The sequence below is a fragment of the Delphinapterus leucas genome, chromosome 5 (assembly GCF_059928025.1).
Source record: "Delphinapterus leucas isolate spDelLeu-1000000601 "Yukka" chromosome 5, BTC_Dleu_Yukka2, whole genome shotgun sequence".
Taxonomy (NCBI): Eukaryota; Metazoa; Chordata; class Mammalia; order Artiodactyla; family Monodontidae; genus Delphinapterus; species Delphinapterus leucas.
The window spans coordinates 83,571,737-83,591,152 of record NC_143133.1 but is presented as its reverse complement, the minus strand read 5'-3'; the positions used below and the strand labels follow the sequence as shown (position 1 = coordinate 83,591,152).

At 33.1% G+C, this 19,416-nt stretch overlaps 1 protein-coding gene across 1 annotated transcript in view; it reads left to right on the top strand.

Annotated features, from left to right (window-relative positions):
- EPHA5 (EPH receptor A5) overlaps positions 1-19,416 on the top strand; it is a 332,484-nt gene that overhangs the window by 276,353 nt on the left and 36,715 nt on the right. The window contains exons 9-12 of the mRNA XM_022561692.3: positions 1,030-1,095; positions 10,016-10,083; positions 13,310-13,435; positions 14,148-14,333. Of these exons, the coding sequence (XP_022417400.1) occupies positions 1,030-1,095; positions 10,016-10,083; positions 13,310-13,435; positions 14,148-14,333 (446 nt within the window). The remainder of the gene's footprint in view (positions 1-1,029; positions 1,096-10,015; positions 10,084-13,309; positions 13,436-14,147; positions 14,334-19,416) is intronic.

Here is a 19,416-nt window from a genome sequence, read left to right as displayed (position 1 = left end):
AATTTGGAAATACTTGTCTACCTTCGTTAGCATTCCCAAATATATTGGATGTTTATATTGTATTTTCTTCTCCTTATTTGATATAAAATAGACTAGGTACATTCTTAGTAATTAAAGTTCAAAATAGACAGAGTTTAGATAAAAGTCTTGGCCTGCTGGTGTGTGGTACTGTTACTGAGCTCATCCCACAGTTCTCCTGAAATCACTCTAAGTGCAATTTATAAACTATACTGGAAAGTGAATGCATTGAAGCACTAAATAATTTCTATGTTATATTCTGCCATTAGTTTACTTGGTTTCTAGCAATAAAGTACATTATATTAAACAATTTACTTGGTATTTTCTGGATTTTTTACTATGAATATGTGGAAAATTTAAAAGAATATTGAATCTTGCAGTATCCAGAAAAGTGCATGTATTATATATAGGTTGTTTTTTTAAAAATATAACAATAGCTCTGCAAATATATTATGGAGATGCATTTTTAAAATCGGAAAATTTAAAGTTAAATTGGCAGCTTTCCACAAATGATTGGAGAAGTCATGTAAGCATAACATTTTCAATAGTCTGTGGTAAATGATGCACTGCTATAAGAAATCAGTGGGTCAAATGAGCAAGGCATTATTCTCCATCCTAAATTTTTAAGCTCTATGCAAAACATTTATTTACAGTGCTATTTAGAATGTCTTCTGAGTAAAATTTTGCAGGAATTTCTGAGGAAATATTCAAATGCTTACATTTTTATTTGTATGTGTTTTAATTGGATAATCAAATACATTGGCTCATTATATTTCCTACCAAATAAGCTTTTTAAGTAAAATAAAAATAACTATTTAATACAGCTATTTCTTAAACCCATAAAATACTTTTTAATTTGAAAAGCATTGTGGGAAAATTAATTGTATGCATTTAGGAATTTTTGCTTTTGAAAAGAAAAGCAGACACCTGTCTAAATTCGTAGTGTCTTTATAGCTATATCGAGGGAGTGGGATCTCTTCCTTATCTTGGGCTCTCTTGTTTGCTTTTCAGTTGCTGCGATTGTGGCTGTGGAAGGGCTTCTTCCCTGTGCGCTGTTGCCCATCCAAGCCTAATATGGTTAGTGTTCCCCTCCTGCTTTCACTCCTATGTGCTGTCCCACCTATATGTATTATCGTCAGCATTCCTTTTTTTTTTTCATTTGTGTACATTTTAATAGTTAGTATTCAAGTTACACTTTAACAGAAGAGTAGACTGAAACTGAGTCCCAAAAAAGAATCTTAAGTGATTTCACAATGGATACTTTCAAATAAAATATGCATATAGCATATCACCCCTAAGTCATGCATTCATACTTCTCTTCCAAGGCTTTTACTGTGGTCCTGATTTAAAGCAGGAAGTTGTAAGATCGTAACATCTGTTTTACATTTAACATGTCACTGTTTTGTTGTTCCATCAAGAGTGAAACCATATCATACGTGGAAGTAGAATGCCACTTCTGTCAAAGTGAAGTCACCTTTTCTGTCTCCCAGACCCATGGAATGACCATAACCTAAGTAGGATCTTCTGTTTTCATAATCATTGTGGATATATGTGGCATTGGAGAACAGAACCACAATTAATTTTAAATGGTTTACTTAATAGTTTTAAGCTTGAATTACTTCAGATATTAGAAGTGATATTCCTAAGTTGATACCAATTAAGTAAAAAATATGCACATTTTTGGGATCAGTGTCCAAATGGGATAGTCTTAATTATTTACAAATGCAAATCCTAAATATATCTGGGTTAAAGCTATGAAACTATAGGCTAGAACATAAGACCAAAGAACACTCTTCACAGATTTAGAGGAACTCTCCTACACAGTAGTGAGCTACCTTGTAAAAAAATGAAATATTCCAGATAATTTCTGTCTAGATTAAAGAGTCTAAATCCCTCTACTACTATATTGAGCTGTTATTTGTAGTCAAAATTTGCCAAGAAAAGAGATGAAATGCATTTTAGAGAATTATAGGGCTGCCTTGGGTCATTTAAAATTGTTACTTATGTTCTCTAGGTGTAAATTAATTTTTGTTGATTCAAAAAACTGTGGTGTGAATGAGAGTGCATGCATGCATAGATGTGAGAAGTGGTGGAATTGATACCAATGATCTTCTGAGAACAAGAGAGCATAAACAAACACAGATTAATAAGATTTGTTGATCTTTTTACTCAATCTTTTGAAATTTTTATATTTGAAAATTTTTTTAAGTTAATATGAAAGTACAGATTTATTCCGAATTATTTAACTTTGGAAATTCTTGTATGAGCCTAGGGCTTCAGTGACAGACTAAAAACAAAAACAAAACAGCCCTGAGACCTGGCAAAGGCTGAAGTATAATATAAATGGCTTGAAACTGTGACTTTATTTTTTTACTGCTCCATAGAAAAACTTAAAAATGTTCACTGAATTGCTCATTCTACTTGACTCTCAAATTTGGTTATTATAAGAGATAAATCACTGAAGCAGAATAAGCAGAATTTACATCTTGAAAGAAAAGAAAAATGACATCCAGACATACCTTGAACTAAACCTCAAAGATATGGGTGTATGAACATTTATAAAGCCGTGACTTAGAAAGTATTGATGAAAACTAACTTTAGCTGGATCTAAATTGCTTGATTTTTTTAAAAAAATGGTATCTCTTTCTACTGTGTAGTTGACTTCAGGGAGTTTATGAGGTGAAGAAATAAAAGAAAAGAGGAAAAGAGGGAAGGTGGAACATTTTCTTCACAAATCATACACCAGGAAACCTAAGAAAACAATTTTTTTTCTAACATCTTTCTTCAAATAATGTCAGCAATTATTCAATGAGTGTGTTTGTGTGTGTGCATGTGTATTTGTGTGTGTGTGTGTGTGTATACACAATAAACAAATTATTGAGCCACAAATGTGCTTAGGTACCCAATAAAATGTTAACAATTTGTGTGCAAAGATTTATGGAAAAGCCAGAATTTTTTTAATGCATTCTTAGTAAAACAAAACAAAATAAAGCAAAAGAAACAAACTTTAATTGAGCTTACATAAATTAGACAGCAAGAAAGTTGTTCAAAATTATTAGTTGGGAAGAATGGAAGCTAAATATATTTTTATTGCTCTGCTTTCTCAGCTTCCATTTTACAATTTCTAGTCACTATCAGGTTTCAGTTAAAGATACTATTTGCTTAGATTAAAGCATTGGGGAGGAAAAAAAAAAAAACTTAGGTAGTGGAAATTAAGGGCTAAGAATTTTCCTACTATAATCAGTAAAATACTAAGAAATCTTGACCTAAAATCTTGTCACCTAATTTTGTATGTATAATCATATCAGCATTTGTCAATTACCACATAAATAATTTCCAAGGAACATTCTATGATCATTTGTGAACAGACATATTTAAAATTACAGAGCAGAGGCTAGATAGACATTTTGAGATTTTGGAATATCATAGTTTTTCATTTCTTGAAAGACCACTCATGAATATGTGTGATTGGTTTTGACCTTAATATAATGCAACACATATACATTAAAATTACCCATTGTAAATATACTGGCTTTTAGAAGTACCTTAATATACCTTGTGGAAATCTCAGGGTCCGAAAAATATAATTTCAAAACCATTGATCTAGATCCTTTGTTCTGCAATTCAACTACATTAAATCTTCTGCAGGGCTATGGAGTTCTGAGTTTTACTCTCAAAGTTCCTGCCAGGAAACCATACTCCATTATTTTTCAAATGCCTGGTGTGCTATTTATAAGATGAAATTGGTAATTACATGTTGTTATCTTTGATCTCAAATTATTTTTCATCACTCTAGCTGCCTACTTTGTTGTGAAATCTTTACACATATGTATAATGTTAATTTTAAAAATATTCTTCCTGCTTTGATGGAAATCTACCCAGTGACGGAAGATATTTCTGTAATATGTCTTAATGAAACCCAGATGCCTAGATTTTAGGCACCCTATCCCCAAGACGGCCTACTTTTTTAGCAGGGGTATTTTTTTATCTGTGATCTTTGACTTCATACCATCACAGCTGGCTTGAGACTCTAGTCATTTTTTCATTCCTCCCACCCTCACCCCATCCATTTTTATAAGCATCCAGTGTTGAATTGATTGTCTTCAATGTAAATAATATATAAATACGTGCAATTTCTAAAATGCCATTACTATTTACCCCTTGATATTCATTTTTGTTTGTGCTTACAGGAACCAATATATATTTATAACATAATGTTTGTTATAAGTTCTTCTGAAATTTCCCATAGTCCCAAAGTAGCTTTTCCTTGCATTTCTTAAATTCAAACATATGTTAGATTATTCCTTCATTCATCAGTTGTCAAGCTTTCCAGTGTTTTTATATCCCTTAGTACTTCTTCTGAGGGATTCATGTGGCAAGTAAAGTGGAGTTCACTATTCTGAAAATAGAGATATTAAATTCTTATTTTGTTCATTTACCTACTCTGTGATTTTTAGAAAATCAACCTCATTTTTTTAGAAATTATTATTATTTATTTTAAATACTATTTAAAATTGGAAGCACAAGGGAAAAACTCTAACTTCTCTCATAATTCAGAGAATAAAACAAAACATATTTCTCTGAACAAAATGATTGTGGATTACATTGAAACATTAATTATTACCTTAATTTTTCAACGAACTAACTGAAAGTTAATTCATTAACTGAAAGTTTCTTGAAATTTGAAGTAAGCAAAGTTTTATTTTTACATACTTAACAGATTATTTCACTCAGCTTCAACAGATTTCTGTTGGGGAGGTATGTGGAAGTGCTATTCCATTTTATAGAGTTAGGAAAAAGACATAGAGAATAAAATCATCCTTATAATTCTAGACCGCCATTTAAAGTGCTGTTGGCAGGCAGATATGAGGCTTGCCCACAATATAGAGAGATAATATATTAAATTCCAACTGAGGGCTTGCTATGAACTGCTCCCAAATCCTTTTTTGTAATACCTGTGGAACCTCAGACCATAGGAGATATTAAGTGGGACTATTCTAATTGAGAAATCCAATGGTCACATCCATGAACTATTTTAAAAATTAGTAGGAAATTACCTACTCTCACATTAGAATAAAATTTGTCGAAAACAGGAGACACAATACTTACATGTCATACTTTATGAAATGTGTTTTTATATCAAAATTCTAAGGTAATTAAATTTTAACTCAATAATGAAGAGTCTATAATTCATCTTTGAGTTTTCTGAAGTATTTCAAATTATTCAAGTCTTTCTCTTGTTGCTAATTCTAAAAGGACTTGAAGAGGTTATTAATGAAAAACTTTACAAATTCATATGTACTACATTATTTTGGAAGTATTATTTCTAAGGGTTTTTTCTTTTTTATAATATAGAAATTAAAAATGATATATAAGGCATTAAAATAAGAAATAAGCTAACTTCTCACATTGCCATTAATCATAGGGTGGTTAGTATCCTTGGAAGAATGTGAGATGGGAACACAGCAAGCTGTGCCCTCATTTTGTGTGGTATAATCATCACTCCATTCCCCTATCCAAGGAAGGCATGTTTTCAAAAACATGTACATTTTCTTTGAGAAGTATGTCTGAGAATTTTCAGTAAATAATAATAAATCAGTTGCATTTTTTGTGTAACTTACATCTCTCTGTAAGGAACTCAAAATCCAGTACCCTAGTATACAAATGCTAGCAAGACAGCCTATATATACAATGTCCCATTTTTCTGCATTTGCACTCACATTCTTATTGAAGAATGTGGTCCTGTAAAATAAAACAATCTATTTTCAGTATTTATTAGATATTTTAATAAGCTAATCTTCATATGCTTCTTTATTTTATGGGGGCTGAGTTAACTGAGGTTTTATTCAAACTACTTTACAGTTGTAGAGACTCTTGAAGTGAAAAGGTCAAACTATTTCCCAAAAAAACTGTAACTTATTTTTTTCAAGATTCCATCATAAAATTCTTAAACACAACATTATGCAGTGGTTGAGGTCGTTATGTCAGAACAAGAGAGTGTGCATATATGGAGAAATGTGTTTTTAAAAGAGGCTACAATACAAGGAACTTTTCTTTTCCATAAGCAACACATATTGACTCTAATGTTTGCTCCAGCGTTGCCTTTTGAATATTTTTGCTTTAAAGTATGGTAAAGCATCTCTTAATCCATCTGGATAATAGAGGAACAGTTATAGGCATGTCCATTTCTGAGCCAGGCACTGCATATGCTCACTCTTTCAAAGACATCAAACTGCAAAACCATTCCTTCTTTCACCATTCCCCTCTCCCCACCTTATTTAGAATTAAGGGGAAAGACGGGTTTATTCAGTGTTTATTTCCATAGGCTAAAGCAATGGAAAAATCAGATTTTGTGGAGGTTATTGTGGAGTAAGGATCTACAATCTCCTTTTGCTCTTTCATTCACTCTTCTTTTCTCATTGTCCATAATGGTGTCATTTAGTAAAGTTCTGATGCTGTGCTTCACTTGGTACTCTGGAGGGCTTGACATTCATACCACTAATTTATTATCAAATCTTTAATTTACATCCAAGAACTACATTACTCATTGACACATCCATCCATTCATAAAGATTATTGTTTACTATTTCATGTCTTACAGAAATTTCAAATATTCAAATTTAGATGTTGTGGCTTGGGCCAAGTTTTTAAGATCTGCATTAATATTATCAAGGCTGTGTTATTCAAATCCTTAGGATAGAAATGGGGAAAATAGATTGATTTCTAAATTACCCATGGAGTCACTTATATAGGAAGCATCACTCTCGTACCTTTTAATAAACATTCATTTATGAAGATGAATTATGCTTACACTTAATATGATTTCTCATGCCCACCTCTACTACTAAAATATAAAATAACGTTTTCTAGAAGAAAATAAGTATAAATGGCTAGAAGATGATTCCTCTACTTGCACTACAGTTGTTTTTAGTAAAATGATATCAAAGTTCATTAAAATTGTGACTGAAGCAAAATGAAGAAACTGTTTCTTTTCCGTTTGAAAAAAAAATCGGTTCTAGAAGATAGGAGTTGTAATTGATGTACAGAATGGCATATTTATTGACTCTAGTGTATGCTGAGTTAAAATGTTGCATCTGGACAAGGTACAGAAGATGATACTGAATGAACAGGCTCCCTGCAATGCTTTGTTAGAAAGGCTGAACCACTGCTTGAGTGCCAGTCTCTGCCAGCTGCACTTCTACTTGCTGTATCTTGTTGAGGTTTGTTTTAATGTTGCTTTGGGGTGTTCCAGAACTTAATTTTTTATGTTAATGTGACATGCAGCCGCATTATGTTATAGAAGTCTTGAGATGCCTGTAGTCAAAAATAACTCCTTCTTATTGCCCTCTTGACTCTCACCCTAGGTATTAAAATGTTAACAACTCCTCACCATGGTATTCCCAAATCATTTTTTAGATGAGATCCAAAGTTTTATTTCCATTTTCATATGAGGCATTTGCATGCAATTTAAATATCCATGAAGCTTATTTAATGATAAAGACTATCTGAGGATATAAGTTTCAAAGCTTGATTTTTTTTGAAGGTAGGAGAGTTAAAGTTGGAATGGATGTTTGTTTTCTAATGTAAACTGCAAGAACTTGTATACTTTTGAGGTATCTTTAGAATTCCTCTAACAAAGTTTTTTGTCAGTATTATTTAAATAACATAAATCTCAGGATGATTTCACACAATTGTACTTAGAACATTGGTAAAAAAAATAAACAGTATCAATAACTTCTCTCTAGAGGCACATACATTAAAGATTGAAAGAATAATGTAATATCTAAAAAATATGAACAATGTATTAAAATATCTTAAATGTCAGCTTGAATAGACCAACTATTATTTCAGGATGATATCATGTGTTCATTTTTTTCTCTCCATTTCACTGTGGTGAGGTGATTCAAGATGTCTTAAGGGCTCTTAAGTGACAAATGCATCTACATGTTATGAACAAAATTTGAAAAGCCACCAGTTCCTCATTGTGTAATTTTCCTCACCCAAGAACATTATATGTATTAAGTATATTACTTCAAGTTTACTTAAATTTTCCTAGCTGTACTTTACTAATAAACTGCCAGTTCTTTAACACGATAAAATTAAGATAATTGCATTTTTTTCAAAAATGGCACAAAAGAACAGGTTTTGTTATCTATGTTGTATAATATATGTAATTATACAATAAGAAAGATAGAGAATAAAATAGGTTTCATTTTTATATCAAAATATACACATATTTAAGAAACATTTTAGAATATGAAACCAAGGAACAGTCAGTGCATGTCAATTGGCCACTTCATTTATATCATATAGTAGTTTTCAGTCAACTTTGTAATGAAAATATTTTGTCAATCTGACACTTTGGCTGTATTTTCTTTATGCAGAAGTAAATGAAATTTTGTTTTTAATAAACTCAATTTTGTTATAAGAGCTTGTGAATAATAAATTCACTTCCTTAGAGTTTCACTAAAAGTAATTTAAATATTTTTATTTTGGTCAGCTGTTTTAATGTTCTATGGTTATTCACATACCTTAGTATTCATCAGCGTATTCTCTCTCCAAACACTTGTCCTTATGTAGACTCAACCAGAATATCATCCACTCATTCATTTATTCATTCATCAATGTGACAAATATTTTTGGGGCCAACTCTGAGCCAGATGCCAGGTCACTTCAGAAATTTATAGATGAATGGGAGTTGCTGCCACTTAAGAAACTAACAATAATAGCAAGAGAGCCAAAACACATTCTCAAATGACTATGTTGCATTGTAGAATGGCAGTCACACCATGAGAGGGATACAGAAAGCTACTGAGTTCAGAGGGGGCAAGATTGCATTAAGCCAGGGTATTAGGGAAAAAAAAACAAACGTGAAGAAGGCAACAATTGAACTGGACTTTGATAATTGGAAATTGTTAAGAAGAGCATCCTAAGTGCAGGAACCAGTATATAGGAACATACGGAAGCACAGAGAAATATCTCAGAGATGATGTGGGAAATGTGCATTGGGGCTACGTTTAGGAATCTTTACCTTATTATTTTATTGAAGACTTTGCAGAAGAGAGCTAACACAATAGAAAAGTACCTTACTTATGGCAATTTGGCTACAGCCATGTCTAGTATAGTTTAGGAAAGTAGTTATAGAATGCAGGGGCATCAGTTCAGAGGCACTGATAGTAACCCAAATGAAAAACAGCAAGACCTTAATTGAAGAAGAGGTAGAGCTAGTGAAATGGAAGAGGTGGATCATAAGACTTTTATGTTATATAATGCTTGGGATTTGGCAACTAATTTGTTGTGAGGTACACGAGAACAGGGCTTTGATCTTAAGGTACCAAAGCCATGAAAATGTTATTAAGAGGAAAAGAAGGCAGCAGATCAAGATTGAAAGTCAAGAAAAAGATACTCTTTTCTTTTTCAGATCTATTGAGTTTGAATGCCAGTGGAATATTCCTAGAAAATAAATCCACAGGGAATAACAGTATAACTCTCAAAAGAATAAAAACAGAGGGATAGATGTATTCATTAAATTGATGGAAATGGATAGATTGACAGGAGACCAGTGGAGACACTAAAGACTCCAAAACAAGAGAAATAAATAAAACAGAATAATGGAGTAAGGCGCTGAAAGGAGGAGACTTTTGAATCAGAGATGTATTTGGGACAGTTCATCCTGAGAAAAGGCAGGGACCTCTGAGGTGGCAAAAAAAAACAGTAAAAGAAAAAGGGAACAGAGAAATGTCTGGTGTATGGTATATGGTGAAGTCATGTTTAAAAATAGGTTTGGAGAGCTTCAGACTTCTCAGTGAAATCTGGGCAAGAGTGAGGGATACTAGCTGGGGAAATACGATTCATACAAAAGAGTATTGGTGTTATTTCATACTGCTGGTGTGAAAATCACTTAAGGTTGCAATCATTTCAACTGTGTTGCGTGCTTCTGGGCTTGATGTGATTCACCACTTGGAGATGTGGCTAATCGTAGCTTACTCTGTTCCAGGCGGTGTGGTTACAGCAAAGCAAAACAAGATCCAGAAGAGGAAAAGATGCATTTTCATAATGGGCACAGTAAGCAAACTGTAAAAAAAAAATCAAGTTAAAACAAAGTAGGGGACACTTTATTGTTATTTTGGCTTCTTTTCAGGCTAGAGATTTGTAATAACTGACCAAAAATATTGGGATAAAAAGTGTAAAGTGTGTTTTGTTACATTCCTCTAAAGCGTATGGGCTTTTGGTGTTGCCTGCTGACCCTAGGCAACAGCTGGATGGTTTTTTCAATTCTTTAAAGCATACTTTCATTACAATCATTAAAATAAAAACTTTTTGCTTAATATAAAAAGCTATTATATTTCAAACCAAATTTCCAGGCCAATTCTAATTCCTAGCAACAGTCAGTAGAAATATGTCATTAAATAACACCACCAGATTAAATGAATAAATTTCTTCTTCTTTTTCTAACATTTTGGTAGGAATTTCCCTGAGGACATCCTGTAGCAGCAACCTTGGTTCAAATGACTTGAAAAAGACTACACTTTTAAGAAATGCAGAAAATCAAGTTTTAATAATGAGCTTTAAAAATCTGCCTAAATGGGAAGAATAAAGAATATAAAGTAAAAATTTCTCTTTATCCCTTAATCTTACTCCGTTCCCTAAAAGTAATCTTATGAAGTATATCCTACCAGACCTCTTTTTATACATTTATAAAATACACACACTCAGTTATCTTTCTTAACATAAATAGGATCATACTATAATGTTCTATAATATATTGTTCCAGTTCTATTAAAAACAATAGTTCAATAAATGTTTGTATACTCATGTGTATATTTATATATAACAGAAACCTAGAAACAAAATTGCTGAGTTAAAGAGCAATGCAGGGGCTTCCCTGGTGGCTCAGTGGTTGAGAATCTGCCTGCCAATGCAGGGGACGCGGTTGCGCCCTGGTCCGAGAGGATCCCACATGCCGCGGAGCAACTGGGCCCGTGTGCCACAACTACTGAGCCTGCGCTCTGGAGCCCACGAGCCACAACTACCGAGCCCACGTGCCACAATTACTGAGGCCCGTGCGCCTGGAGCCCGTGCTCCGCAGCAGGAGAGGCCGCCGTAGTGAGAAGCCTGTGCACAACAACAAAGAGTAGCCCTCGCTCGCCGCAACTAGAGAAAGCCTGCTCAGCAACGAAGACCCAACACAGCCAAAAATAAATAAAATTAATCTTTAAAAAAAAAGAGCAATGCATTTAAAATTTGATAGATATTACCAAAACTACCTCAGAAGAGGCTTTATGAACAGTATAGGAGAATGCCCGTTTGCTTAAACTTTCACCAATGGATATTATGTATATTTTTATGTTTGTCAATTTGATGAGCAAAAACAGTGGTACAAGTGAGGTGGAGTATATGCTTCCTGGCCAGTTATATTTCTTAGTGAGTGAATTACCTATCCATTTCCCTTGCCTATTTTTCTGCTTGCAGCTTCCTCATTTTGATCATAAGAGTAGCCACAATATATTGAGCACTTGGCTATGTGCCAGCCCCTGCACTCAGTGCTTTAAAATAATTTTTTTCTTGAAACAACCCATTTTACAGGTGAGAAATATAAAAAACATGGAGAGGAAATTCAAACACTGGTCTTTTTTACTGGTCTCTTCTACTCTAAAGGCTGTACTTTCTCCACTATATCACTATACAAAAAGCCTCATTTTACTGAAACAGAAACCCCAAAGGGAAGAAACCCACCCAAACACTCACAGTCTCGTAGCTAAGATGCCCACCTCAATCCGTATCACTGGTGGGCTTTTTTCTGGTCTTCCCAGAAAACTAAGTTGAAAACTGCCAAAAGGCTGTTCAAGCAAACATATTAGACTCCGTGGCCTGTTATCTCTGTGTCCTTCAAGATAAAGAACCCACAGAACAAGGGTGGAAGATAAATAAAATAGAAACACCAAGAAACATGGAGACTTTAGCCCCACTCCAACCATATCACAGTCAAAGCAGAGAGCTGACGACCCTACAAGTCAGTCCTGGTATGGGTTTCAGTCACCTCCCATGCCAAAATGTTTTTTAAAACTCTGAAGCTGGACGAACTATTAATCACAAGCATGAGTAGCAGATAGTTTAAGGTTCTGCTCTTTATAAAATCAAGATGTTTATTTTATAACCCTTTTATCAAATAACCCAGAATGAAAAGTGTTCCTAAGACTTTTGCCTTTTTTTTCTCAGATGTGATTAACATAATGAGAACTACTATAGGAAATATGATTTTCTGATATTATTGTTCATACTGATTATAAACTTCTAACGAAAAAGAGGATGGGACAAATTAAGTCTAAGAAATTTACAAAATCCCTTCCTTCAAAATCATTAACTAAATGTCTATCTAATGAATTGATAACAGTTTTAAACTGGGTACATGGAGATGCATTAAACCATTCTTTCTACCTTTGTGTAACTAAAATTTTCCAATAATAAAAAATTTAAAAACAAATCTGCCTAAATGGGTTCTAATTTTATTATTATTTTAATATGTTCATTTTTTAATAAATAGTACAGTGCGAGTCGATTTGCCAAGTAAATGACAAAAAGAAGGTTTTTTTGTTTTTGTCAGTCTGCCATGACCATGAAAGTCAAAATCATGAAAGCCATAATTCATGCTGCAAAGCATTTTTGAGTCCATTTTCACAGTACTATCTTATTTAATGTTATTTATCATCAAAAACTACTGTGAGGGTAATATCGGTAGCCTTTAAAATGTGATGAAACTGAGGCTCATACAGCATAAGAGACTTGCATAATGCCCTGCAGCAACAGTAGAGTGAATTTCTCTTTTCTTCTTGACTTCTTTTCTTCTTATAGGACCAAAGCACCAGAAAAGTTATTTTAAATTATTTTTGTAAAACCTAAACTAATCATCCGTGATGAGATTTTAAGGAAAGCATAAGAAAACAAACCAACAACTAAACCAGTAGTATTTCATTGTCCAGTTTAGTAAACAAAAGTGTCTTAGTTTGCCTCAGAGACTGACTCCTGAACATTAGTGTTGAAAGATGTCCTTATTCAAATACGTCATCACATATGCACTTCTTCTCGTGCATGCCAACAATCCAGATTTCTAAAATTATAAAAATGATGAGAGCTGTACAAATGACTCCTATAATTCAGGAGAGGGTCTGTCCTTACAGCTCTGTCACTTCTAGGAATTGGGGATTTAAGCCATAGTTGTACATTAATAACGTTTATAATTTCACTCATCCATCACAAGCACTTCGATTGTAATGCCCATTTATTTTTACAGTTAAACTGCCAGGAGTAAGAACTTATATTGATCCACACACCTATGAGGATCCCAATCAAGCTGTCCATGAATTCGCCAAGGAGATAGAAGCTTCATGCATCACCATTGAAAGAGTTATTGGAGCGGGTAAGATGGTGTGTTTAACTCGGACTTTTAACTTGTGTTTATATTATAACATGTAATATATCAATGTCCTGATCTAACTCAGAATGTTTTTAATCTTTTGTAATTGACTTGCTTTCAAGGTGGTATATAATTGATCATATTTTAATATTACCTTCTGCCTAGCTCATACTTAAACCAACAAATGTTTGGTTTATGAAAAAAAACAAACCAGCAAAAATGTATATTCAAACATAGTTTTTCACCATCTACTGTTTATTATATTTCATATATAATATATATAATTTTTAATACCCAAAAGTATTTACAAAATTCAAGCACCCAATTATTCTACTTATGAATCATCTCTTCCTTAAGACTGTTTCCTTTTTGTCCTGCTATGGCCCTTTTCTTTTTTCTTTTCTCATTAGTGTCACTGCTAGAGTAGAAAGCAAGGAAGAAGGAAGTGATTTTCAGTCATTTGCTTTTAATTTCTTTCTAATGTTTCCATTAAGGCATCTGTAGGTGAGAGAGGTGAAACTAATAGCCCCCAATGTGTCTTACGATCACCTGTAAATGATTTTTCCCAATGCACCATTAATTTAACATAGATAAGGAAGTTGGACTCCCTTTCAACTCTGTTTTATCTAAAGCTTACTATTCTAAGAGAACTTTAGACTATGTTAGAGTAGGGATTTGTAATGAGTTTCTGTGTTTTCTACATCTTTATCACAAGGTGAATTTGGTGAAGTTTGTAGTGGACGTTTGAAACTTCCAGGAAAAAGAGAATTACCTGTGGCAATTAAAACCCTTAAAGTAGGCTATACTGAAAAGCAACGCAGAGATTTCCTGGGTGAAGCAAGTATCATGGGGCAGTTTGACCATCCTAACATCATTCACTTAGAAGGTGTTGTGACCAAAAGTAAGTACAATGGCAAATTATGCATGTGTGTGTGATCATAAATATCTGAATTTCTTCTATTAGATTATTATTAATTTCAGGCTTGAGAGAAAACTGGCCATAATGTGATTAACAATTTCCCTAATATTAATAGTGTTTGTCCTATATTTTAGTAGATTCTTGTCAAAGCTGATCTTCAGTGAACCCGAAATTCTATTTATTATTTGAAATATTTGTGTTAACTCACTTACTATGAATTCAGCACCAGAGAAAATGTATCCAGATAAAAGGAGCAGTAAAAGTATCAATTTTTTTCCTCTTGGCTCTTTCACTTTTTATCCTAATGAAATATTAACTTCAAAGTTTGATTGAGGCATTGAAGTTTAGCATTTAATAGGATTACTGTAACCATAGATGCCCACCACCTTTTAAGTGGTTTTTTTTATAGCCAGATGTATTTCTTTTATTGACTTTTTTCATTGAGATATTTTAATAGTTCTAAGGAAAGCAATTGCCTCAGAAGACTGGGAAAGTTCCTTGAGACTAATTATTTTGTTAAAGCAAATCCTGTTTTTACTCAGATATATCTGGAATTTCACATCTCTCAGATTCTTGTTAGTGTCTTGTAAATGTGGTTATGTGTTGAGCTTCCCAATATAAGGATTTCAAATAATTCTTCAGTCACTCAATAAAGTATTTATGTGACACATAACTGAGGCCTTTATTTTCTTTTAATCCATTTTTTCTTTGCCATTCCTATGTATCTTTTTCCTTCCTTTATACCTCATACACTTCATACCACTTTGTAAAATCGTCTGAAACATTTGGCAAGGAACACGCTTTAGACTTTTTTCAAGCACTGGTTCAACTTCTATTTGCTGTTAATCAAGTTTTAAGTTATATATTGCCAAATATGCATAGCAGCAATGTATGTTCAATAAATGTTCTCAACCGATGAAGTAATTTAAATTTATTGGATATCCATTTATGCCATTTAGCTTTTAAATATGGAAAACAAAACAAAAACAACAACAATAAAAACTTTTTCCCAATAAAGAGGAACAAAAGAAACAACAACCAAAAAAATTACTGGTTTATAACCAGTTAATTCCCAAATCATGATTCATTCACAGTAGGTCACAGATGAGAACACAGAAGAAAAATACCTTAGCTAAAATTATCATGTTGTTGATTGGCAGAACTTTTGAATCAGCCTGTATTGCTGGGAGATTGTTTTTCTCCATGTCTCAAAGAGATACACATCTCCAGTAAGAATGCCCATAGGGGAATGTAGCATGGGAATAAAATTACCTGCAGCCATGTGGGTTTCTTCAAACTTGGAAGTGTTACTTTTCATGTACCTCTTAGCCATCTGTATGTCTTCTTTGGTGAAATGTCTATTTAGGTCCTCTGCCCATATGTATGTATATGGCTGATTCACTTTGTTGTACAACAGAAACCAACACAGTACTGTGAAGCAATTATACTCCAATAAAGATCTATTAAGAAAAAAAAAAAAACTTAGATGTGTTTCTTTCCCCCAGTTGAGTACATGCCTAAAAATAGGTAAGAGGCAGGGACACAACGCAGGTGAGAGACAAAGAAAATATATATTTTTTGAAGGAATAAAATAAATTAAAATATTTTACAAAATCATGCCCTATGATGAATGGGGAGGAATATTTTAAGTGAGAATATGATGTGAGGGAGATGGTCACAGGTACAATAAAATGAAATCAGAATTTGAACGGGACTATACTCTATCTGAGGGGAAGGACTTTGAAAGGACATTAGTGATAGCATGTGCTGGGCTAGATACTATGGGAACAAGAATTATAACAATGATTGAGTAAAATTATTTCCTATGCCGGAAAGGTATTATCTAATATAAAACATACTTCTTAATGATAGTCATAGTAATAATAGGATGCAAAATATTTGATATATTTCATGTCTTCTTTTCATCCATAATATGACTGCTAAGTTCCACTTCCTCAAATAAACTAAGACCATGAGTTCCTCTTACCCAGGGTATATGTAAAACTAATGCCTATATGTAGACAGCCAATCCATCCTGTAATGAGTTAAGCTGTAATGTGTAGAAGAGTGCCAGATCACTATTATGATCATGGAAAACAGTACTGCATAATGGTCAAGAACATGGGCTATGGCTCTAGCCACCAATTTTCATTTTGCTTCTGCCATAAACTACTATGTGACTTTGCACAAGTTGGTTATACATTCAGAGCCTTAGTTTCCTCGCTAATGACATGGGGTAAGAATGCCTCAGTGATGTTGTGAAGGTGACATGAATTAATACAGGTAAAGTTTAAATGGGCATGACACAGAGTAGGTAATTAGTAAACACATGGTTATTACTTTTCCATTTATTTCTCTTCCTGTGCTCTGAACTCCTCTATATCCATTTCATTCCTAATCCATTTTAATTGATATGTTGCCCTGCCTACATTGCCTCTTCCTCTGAAACTTAACTACCTTTTCAATCCCTTCAAAATCTTATTCAAATTCTATCACCTCCATGAAATAATTCCTCATCATTTAGCCCTGAAATAATCGCTCCTTCTTTCGAACACTGTACCTGTATAAGGATTTTTGCAACTGTCAGTAATGTTCCCTCCTTTGTCCAAAACTCTTATTCAAATTTTTCATTTAATTTTGTCTCCTCTGCATATATTTTTAGCTCCGTAGCTAAAAAAGTCTGCTCCATGAAGAACAAAAAAGTCTGCTCCTTGAAGAAACAGATGATGTCCTAAATATTTATGTAAACCCATTACACTTAAACCTAAAACCAATCTATGGTCACTTTAGTTAAGCACTCTGAGCCTCAATGTCACAAAAAAGAAAAAAATCATACCTGCCTTATAAAAATTTTATGCAGATTAAATTAAGATATATTTGTGTGTGTGTGAACAAAATTGCAGGTAGTTATAGTAGTATTTAGTTTAATCTGTTTAGGTGAATTCATCAAATATCATCAGATATTAGGAGACAAGATCCCAAAATTATTAGAGCCAGTAGTCACCTACTTTTATAGATCTCTAATTTATTACAGAATTTGTTTTATGTGAATGGGTCCTGACTGAGCAATGTAAGACGACTAAACTTCTCATAGTAAAACAACTAAATTTGTCATAGACCATTTTATATGCACTTGAGACCCTTATTTTAAGAAGCAAATGCCATTATCAGCAAATGATCATATTTAAATTCTGTAAAGTCTAGTCTAAAAAACAGGGCTGTGGTTGAAAATACAGACTTTAAATTTCCAATCTTCTAATCAAATATTCTGTTTGATGTTGCTGCGGTGAAGTTACACATACAGGTAAAGCAAAATGTAAATATTTAAAATACTTCTTTGTCTTATTTTTTTTTCTGTTTGAATTGAAACTGTATTTCCCCTTAATAAATGTAGCTCTTGATGTTCAACTTAGGAAGTCTTCAACTTGTTTTTAATTTACCATGTTGCAACTCACTTTATTTGTGTCCTTAATTTCATGTTATCTGATCTGATGCTAATTTATTCAGCAGTTATTCTCAACCTGCAGCACACAGATAATGAGACATAAGTGCAACTAAATCTTGTGATTGTTTTGATTGAAGCTGAGGTGGGGAGTCTGAAGTAGCACTCCTCTGGGTGGTGCCATCACGAACCTTCCTCCTTCCTCTATCACTGCCTTACGTGACAGGAATATGGGGCCTCATTCAAATTCCTTCTGTGATTTGTTGTTAAACAAGAGACATCATAAATAAATATATATTCTAGAGAGACTTATGACAAATGACGTAAGAAACCCACAGGTCCTGGCTTAATTGACTCATTCACAATGCATGATGCTTTAATGTAACATACATAGAGCCAGCTTTTACAATTCAAATAGATTCAGGAATAAAATTTAGAAGTGGAAAATTATAATTTTTCCATTGCAGCAGCCTTAGTTCTTTAAGATTTATTTTTTCCACCCATGGAAATATTATAAAAATTGACCAAAGGAATATTTCTATTGAAATATTTATATAATATAATTATGTAATATAGTTTATACAATGTAGTTATATAAATATAAATATTTCTATTGAAATATTTATAGTTATATAATATTTCTATTGAAATATGTATATTTCTATTTAAATATTCATACTTATATTTCTTAATCTAGGATAATATACAAATAAACTTAGTTCTCCTGTAAAATTAATAAATTTAAACAAAATATTAGAGAAAAATTAAAGAAGTGTCTCCCTGTTTTTCTTTCCATGTCTGAGGAAATAACACATTCAATGGCAATTGATTATTTAAATTGTCAGATAATTCTGACTTATATAAATTTGTAATTATCTTTCAAATATAGTATTTCATTCTATCCTGTAAAAGTCCATTTTATTTTACAGGCCCTCATTATATATGACCCAGGGCTATTCCAACAATCTTCAGACTAGTCTTTCCATTTTGGTATTTTCCAATAGATATTAGTCCATTCCATACATTTCACTAAATCAATTTCCTCTCTTGCTTCATCACCAGGAGCAAACAAATCAAGCAAAATACATATACTTTGATACTGAACTTGATATAATTTAGCCATATCTCCATATTACACTATTTCCTTTCCAGAAAACTGTACCTAGTTCTTGTTCTGCCCTTGGAGATACTTCATTCCGCCCTAGCATGTCCTCTCCACTTTCCTCAGTTCTACTTGACCTTCAAGTTTAATTCAAATGTGACCTTCTCCATGAAATCAGTGTCATTTCTCTTCATTTTTCCTTCCATCCTCAGTGTCTGCCTGGCATAGAGTAGGCCACTCAATAATGTTGAATAGCTGAGTAAAGGAAAGCATCCCAGTCCTACATTTGTTTTATTTTGCTCACCTGTGTGTTCCTAGATCTGTGCTCAGCATGTGTAGCATTTCATGTATTTGTTGAATGAATGAATTCTCAGCCAGACAATCTTACAAATTCTAGCTGCATTTCTCTGCACTTTGTCATATTGTCCATTGTATCATAGTTATCTCTCAACATGTTCTGTCCTTACTACACGATGAACTTCTTGAAATTGATATATGTTTACAGCACCCCTAGTATCTGT